This window comes from Montipora capricornis, chromosome 7 (assembly GCF_036669925.1).
Source record: "Montipora capricornis isolate CH-2021 chromosome 7, ASM3666992v2, whole genome shotgun sequence".
Taxonomy (NCBI): Eukaryota; Metazoa; Cnidaria; class Anthozoa; order Scleractinia; family Acroporidae; genus Montipora; species Montipora capricornis.
In genome coordinates this window covers 20,227,203-20,234,702 of record NC_090889.1, presented here as the reverse complement: position 1 = coordinate 20,234,702, position 7,500 = coordinate 20,227,203, and the positions used below count along the sequence as shown (strand labels likewise).

General features: G+C 41.7%; 2 protein-coding genes across 3 annotated transcripts in view; one reads left to right on the top strand and one right to left on the bottom strand.

Moving 5' to 3' along the window:
- The window catches only part of LOC138057394 (target of rapamycin complex 2 subunit MAPKAP1-like), a 40,605-nt gene extending 38,176 nt beyond the window's left edge, over positions 1-2,429 (top strand). For both annotated transcript variants that reach the window (XM_068903424.1, XM_068903423.1), the window contains exons 17-19: positions 1-61; positions 624-771; positions 1,978-2,429. The exon at positions 1-61 is cut by the window's left edge and continues 19 nt beyond it. In XM_068903424.1, the coding sequence (XP_068759525.1) occupies positions 1-61; positions 624-771; positions 1,978-2,093 (325 nt within the window). In that variant the 3' untranslated portion in view covers positions 2,094-2,429. The remainder of the gene's footprint in view (positions 62-623; positions 772-1,977) is intronic.
- LOC138057396 (methylglutaconyl-CoA hydratase, mitochondrial-like) overlaps positions 1,735-7,500 on the bottom strand; it is a 12,989-nt gene continuing 7,223 nt past the window's right edge. The window contains exons 5-7 of the mRNA XM_068903425.1: positions 5,450-5,688; positions 4,063-4,110; positions 1,735-2,573 (exon numbers count right to left, since the gene is read on the bottom strand). Of these exons, the coding sequence (XP_068759526.1) occupies positions 2,496-2,573; positions 4,063-4,110; positions 5,450-5,688 (365 nt within the window). The 3' untranslated portion in view covers positions 1,735-2,495. The remainder of the gene's footprint in view (positions 2,574-4,062; positions 4,111-5,449; positions 5,689-7,500) is intronic.

Genomic DNA, 7,500 nt, shown 5'->3' with positions numbered 1-7,500 from the left:
AGAGATCGACCCCGTTCTTCAACCCAAGGCGGCGAAGAAGTTTTGGGGAAAACAGAAATTTGTAAGTATTTACCGAAACGGAAAGCGCCAAGCGGGGGACGATGGTTTAGTTTGGACAAAGTTACTTCTTTTGTTAATAAGATTCACGGTGAATATGTTGTTGGATTATTACCAGAAAGGTGATAATAACTTTGAAAGGGCGAGTCAGGTCTTGGCTCACAAAACGGGGTTGAAATTGCGTGCTAAGAGAAGAATAAAACAAATACACATTAATGCCATGCTTAAAAAAAGTACAGGAAGTGTGATCCTGGACGGCCAATTAAAAATGATGTTCAGCGAAAGGTACGACTCAGGAATTCACAAGAAGAGGCTTCCATATATTTAGATCATGGCCAAGAGCTTTAGTCACCAGCAGCATTGTTGTTTTATTGGTCAACACGATGGCGCGTCAAGAATCTCGTGTTTGATGCCGTCGAGCCAACATTTTTCATTTGATGAATTTTGGTCCACAGTTGTACATCGAGCCCCGCGTCCAAAAGCGCTACTTACGCAACAAATTTTGACAAGCAGTATTCCAGTTTATATCCGTTGCTTAAATCGTTGGTTCCGTTGTTATTTTGCAGACATCAGTTAACATGGAAAATGTAGTGGCCTGTGACCTTATGGAGGAGAAGAAGGGCAACGGAAAAGCACAGTTTAGAATAGTATACTTCAGTCAGAATGCTCGAGAATTTAAGCATTACGATTTTGAAACGGAAGCAAATGTTGCAGGTGAGGTTTTGATCCTAGGTTTGCTGGTTAAGAGGGCTCAACTCAGTTTCAACAAGTTCAAGAGACCATGTCATCAGAAGGACTGATTCTGCAACACTACTTCATGTGGTCGCAATATTGTGGTACAAAATGGGAAACCAATTAATGCTGAACAAGATGCTCTCGTTATTGTGACGTAATAGGTCACCATAGCAACAAACTTAAAATTTAAAAAATGATTGGGAGCGTTCAGAGCCACCTTAGCTTTACCAGTTGTGAAGTTAGCTCTGAACCCGCAACAGAAGCAGCAACAGGTTTTACTCTCTCTAATGCCAGATGACCTTGCTCCCCAACTGGGGGCACCCTAGGGCCTTTGAGGTGTCGATTGGTTAGAGGAAAAACAGAAGGTGTTTTAATATATGTGGCTCTACTGATGCTTAGGTAGCCATTGCTTCACAATATTGAACAATATCTGTTGGTTTAAATGGTACCATAACATAGCTGTTTGGTGATACGGTGTTGTAGAGGAAATCCATCGAAATTATACGGTTTCTTGAAAGTGATGAAACTGGTTTGAGCCACCTTAATACTTCTGGTTTCCATGGGAGGCGCGGTGGCCTCATGGTTAATGTTCTCGACTCCGGATCGAGTGGTTCGGGTTCGGGTCCTGGCCGGGGACATTTTGTTGTGTTCTGGGGCAAGACACTTTACTCTCGTGGTGCCTCTCACCACCCAGGTGTATAAATAGGTACCGGCGAATTTAATGCTGGGGGTAACCCTGCGATGGACTGGCATCTCATCCAGGGGGGAGCAAAAATACTCCTAGTCGCTTCATGCTACAGAAATCGGAGATAAGCGCCGGTCTGATGGGCCTTCTAGGCTCGTAGCAGACTTTACCTTTCCATGGGACACCAGGTAATTTTCTAATTAAGTTTTAGTAAATTATTAAATTAATTTGTTTAGTAATTCAAAACAAACTTGGAGTAGGACAAAACGTTCAAACTTTGATTTCTGTTTCTTCAAACGCAAAGACATGGACACTTCAGTCTTGAAAGGGATTGGTATGATTTAACAGAGCCGAGTCACGCCAATTCATACTTAACCCTTTTGCTGTAGAGTTTTTGAAAAATCAGCTATTCACTGCAGTGTAATCTTCCTTAAATTTCATGTGACCGATGATAAGGAAGAATCCACGTAAACCACCATTCTTAATTTTCTTTCCAACAGGCGAGATTGTTAAAAGAGTGACGCACATCATCTCCTCAAACATAACCGGCAAACGAAGAGAGTTCCTGGCTTTGAAAGAGAAAAAGCTTGAAAAGAGAAGATCATTCAGATATTAACTTCATTCCTCTGTGAATATGTCCGGATATGTAGCATAGTGAGCTACACCTTCTCTATGATAAACGACATGAAGTTTCATCGGTGACCTTGGATTTACTGATTTCCGGTCTCACCCATAGATCGATTACTTGTAAAGCGCCTTTAAATACGTGAATAGGAAATTATACCATCTGTTCAACCGAACGTCGCGCAAATTCTAAGGGAAAATGAGTTAAGGTATCCTCACGAGTCACACTTTATTTCTTGTGACCTTGTATTCATATAAACCTATTTCCGTTTCTTATGTCAAAGCACAAGTTAGCATTACCAAGAAAACGTAAATCTGAATGAAAGCGTGGTTTGTTTTGCCTATTTTTTACCCTGGAAGAAAATGACGTACGATTTGCAATTTCTTGCTCTGTTCATTCTCTTGTATATTGCGGAGGTCTTTTCTTTTTAAAGGCTCGAAGGCCTTCTAGTCTGTCCTTGGTTGGTATGACCTGTTAACAGAATGTAATATATGAAAGTTGAAATGAGGGATTGATCCTCGCAAATCCTGGAAGAAAAGGGGTGATATCGCAGCTCTCGTAACGTATAATGTGATTGGCTCGCTACCAAAAACAAAAGAATCTCAATAGCAGGTTACGAGAGCTGCTACACTACAAGAAGAAAATGGTTAATACTACTGGCCAGGGCTGGAAATAGACCATATTCATATTCTCAGTATTGGACTGGAACTAGTAGCTTGCAATGGAGGCTAATGCTAGGAAATCTTTTCAAATGCAAGGAGTATTATGGTATGTTCGAAAAGGAACTGTAAAGTTCGTTTCGAAAGAAGAACCTGGGGTGCTATGTCGCTGAGTGTTAAAAGCACGGAAAATAGAACACTTTCATAAATGGTGACCGCCCTCCCATGTTAATTAGACCTACTGCCCTAATTTTGAAACAAAAATTCTTTTGAAATTTGCTCGTCGTAGCGAGGCTAGAGAGGCTTTTTAGCATCAAAACAGAAGAATCTTTTATTTGGCCTCCATTATGAAAGAGGCCTATGGGTCGTATCAACCGAGTTGCTAAAAGTAAGGAGACTACTTAGGGAGATCACAAAGCAGAGATTTTAATCCTTTGCCCCTCACCAGAGTTCTTACCAGAGTTTCCCCATTTAAACGTCTCTAAATTTCGTAATTCACAAAGGGGTGATCCATCGCACAATTAATCACATAATCATGTAATCGTCGTGTATAATCCCCCCTTCATAAGCTTTTCATTTCATTTCATTTCAATATGAACATTTTGCAATCATTTCCCATTCAAACCGCCACCAACAGAATAGCTTCCTATCATTCCATTTTGTCATGAATTCCTTACGTGTGATGAACTAATTACTTCGATGGGCCACGTGTTTGACTATGAGCAGCTCTTATTTCCTTTAATGCGCTGTTAACAGTGTGCAATTTTCTTTCGTCCAACTTCTTGCACAACGCCATTGCGACCAAAGTTCTCACATTGGGAAACAGGTTGCTTTACGGATGTTACACTAGTCTAGGCAACTTTTCTTGCAACTTGTATCGTTTTCGATGATCAGATGAGGTTAAAGGAACAATTTCATCGTCTGGTGCTGCAAAACGTTGCGACACAAGTTGCAGAACAAATGTTACACTGAGCAATGCTTAAGAGATTCGTTGCAACGAAAGTAGAACTCACGTCTACTTTCCTTAACGGTTTCTGCAACTTGTCTCGCAACGTTTTTTGTTGCACTGGGCATTGTTTCGTGCAACTTGTTTCGCCATGGCGTTGCGCGAGAGAAAAGTTGCACGAAAAATTGGGCAATGTAACGGCGCCTTTAAACCGCTGCGCCTGTTTGCATTAGTGATGCTCAATTCTAGTCTCGGCGAGCTCAGCAAAAACGGAGCTGCTAATTGTCTAACGCTATCCATCCTAACTTGGCCTCCCAGAGAAATTGTATCTTCCTTGGGAAGAAAGTAAGCCTACCTGCGCATAGCAGCCTTCCTCAAACGACATCGCTGTATTGAGATCAACCTGTGATAAGATCAGAGGAGACTATAATAGTGGTCTCGCAGCCAGGGAGTAGCGTATCCTCTTCGGTGCCCAATGAAAATGTAACTGTTGTAGCTGTTTTGCTAATGTTACGGGGCCGGTTGCTCGAGGTCTGGTGGATTGCGTCATCCACCTTTTGAACAAGTGCGGCCAGGCGCCCGTTCCTCGAAAGTCCCGAAACTTTACGGGCCATCTTTGGGTGTCACAATTCCCTTTGTATCTCAAGAACAGAGAGGAATTAAGTTGTCAAACTTAACAATCATTTTTCTTTTTGTTTCCTTGAAAACATGTTAAAAGATCGGCTTTCCAAAACAAGCGGTTGGCAGTTTCACAAATGGTTTTTCAGGTCCGAAAAGTTTTCGGGACTTTCGAGAAACGGGCCCCAAGCCCCAGTTGTTCAAAAGGTGGATAACGCTATCCACCCGATCACGTGCATTGTTGCATTACGATGCACTTCGTAATTGCAAGGTCACAGTAGGTTTCCTGTGAGGAAAATAATCAGTGTAGTTAATGTTTTCTGTGAAGTAATCGTTTGTAGGGCGCAGGTAGAGGTTAGCAACTTCAGTCACTGCCAACAGTCCTTCTCAGGACTCCTACCAAATTCCATCGAGAAATGAGCTAAGATTAAAAACAAGTTTCTTTCAACTTTGGGAAAACGTAAATTTCTGCCTGACCTTTGCCGTAAATGCGATGCCAAATCACTCTATAGTGAGTGAGAATGTATAGTATTTCATGGCCCAAACAATATAACTGAACGACTCCTGCTAATATGAATGTGCTCCTCAACGTGGATCTGCTACCCAAGTCAGGTAAATAAGACGTTTACAAAAATACTTTTGCGATTGATTTGGTTGTCCATTGCTTCGTTTAGTGATTGGCTTAATTTCCTGTTTCTGCTGCGATTCTCTACCTGCACAAATCCCATAATACATCTCTTTTACCAACCCCCCCCCCCCCCCAAAGAAAAAGCCTAATCATAGGCCACTTCGGAAAATACCACAATACTCTTTGATTGTCTCCCCAAATTTTGCATAAGCATTGTTTTTGTTTTCTCTTGGGACCGTTGAAAATCCCAAGAGAAACTGGAAACTATGCTTATGCGATATTTGGGGGAACAAATCAAAGAGTATTATGGTATTTTCCGAAGTGGCCTATTGTTTGCAATTTCTCGTGGGACATAAAGATGTCCCAAGAGAAATCGAAAACAATGCCTATGCAATCTTTTTTTTGGGGGGGGGAGGGGGGAAGGGGAAGGGGTAAAAGAGGTGTATTACGGGATTTGTGAGAATTGGAAAAATAATTGCACGCGTTTAAAGACTACCTGCATGCCTTTGTTAATCGCTAGCTTGGCCATCCTGACCGCCACAGGGCCTCTGGGGAGAATTTCCTCGGCCAGTTGAAGCGCTCTTTGATAAGCTGCATCTCCGTTTTCATTCTGAACAACACCGAAGTCTGCTAAACCTATTTCGGCTGCTTCTGTGCCAGTGATCATTTTTCCAGTGAAAATCATCTCCTTCGCTTTCGACAAACGGATAAGTCTTGGGAGACGCTGAGTGCCTCCTTCAAAGGGAAGGAAAAGAAAAGAAACAAAGGCAGTTAGTTAGTCGAGAGAAACACCTTTCAACACTCGAGTGATTTCGAAGCCATCGATCGAGAAGTGGCGACATCTCAAATATATTGGGACTTTAAGATATACGACGCGCTCATCATCGAAAACGCCACAAAACAACAACAATCATTGACTAAGGCCTGGTTTTCACTAGCGACGCAAGCATAGGCCACTTCGGAAAATACCATAATACTCTTTGTTTGTCCCCCAAATTTTGCATAAGCAATTGTTTCCAGTTTCTCTTGGGACTTAACAATGGTCCCAAGAGAAAAGAAAACAATGCTTATTCAAAATTTGGAGAAACAAAGACTATTATGGTATTTTCCAAAGTGGCCTATAAGCACAAGCAGCACACGCATGCGCATTTACTTGTTGTTAATGAGTGTCTATTGTTCTAACAAAAGGCTCTAATAAACAACAAGTTACTGGGTTTGCGTATGCTTCTTGCACTTATGCTTGCGTCGATAGTGGAAACCAGGCTTAAAAGAGGAAAAATAATCGTGCTGCGCGTGCAGCTCATATTGTTCCGGTACTGTGCACAAAAATACGTGAAATCACCAAATTTGAGGTTTTCACGACAACGTGAGCGCACATATTTAAACGTTTCATGTGACAGTTTTACTCTGAAACCGCTCGTACCCACTTTAGTTTTAGGATACTTCGCCCACAATGTAGGACGTGAACGAGATGGAATAATCGCGAAAAACTTACGACAGCATATTTTGAGGGAACGTTTTCTTCGACGTCGCCGTCGTAGATCTTAGGGTGCGTTCGATTGACAGTATTTCGGAATCACTAAGTGATTGGTTCAAAGTTCTCGCGACACTTTTTCAACCAATCAGAAGAGAAACCGAAACCAATCGCGGCTCGCGCGTGCACATTTTCCCGCACTTTGTGTCGGCTACGTGTAATTAGTTCGAGTTATGATTGGTTCATTCAGGGTGCGTTCGATTGACCGTATTGCGGAATAGGAATACATGGAGTAGATGTTAGAAATCCCTTGTTTTTTGGGAGATTCACATTAAAATTGTCAAACACCTGCTAAATTGCTTTATAAAATAATTAGGATAGTACGCGCACTCTCATTGGTCAATAGCTGTGTTCACATGAGAGTATGGAAACACGGCTGTAACATCACGAATTTTGATTGCTTGTATGCTGTCAGACGCGCGTTTTGATTGGCTGGTAGGAATTATGAGCGTGTATCAAGAAAATCTGTTTCAATCAAGAATTTCCCTTGATTTGTCGAATTATCTTCGAGAAATATTTTATAAAAGCAACAGAGGACTTTTTTCCGTGTTTCCATAGCCTCATCTTAACACTCGGGGAATTTGCGAGAATTCTAGACAGTTATGCAAACCTTCGACAACTCCCCCTCGTGTTTAGATGTGGCTATGAAAACACGCAAAACGTTCTCTATTGCTTAAATTTTAAACATATCTTTATTATCCTTGTTGCTTCAAAACACCAGACACACCGTTTTAAATCATCACTCTACGTATTCTTATTCCGGAATTCTTGGTTTTCACATGACGTCACGACCGCCATGTTGATGCCCCTAAACAAAGAAAAGGCGGCCATGTTGGTCCCCCGAACAAATCCTCCGGGAATTTAACTCTATTATTATGCAAATGCTTCCTTTTGTTTTCGTTGAAAAACATGGCTGTTGGATCACGTGAGTGAAAACCAGCAATAGGGTCAATCGAACGCATCCTTAAAGTCCGTATTGTTTGCTGAGCGTGGTCATCAACCTCGTTGCCAGG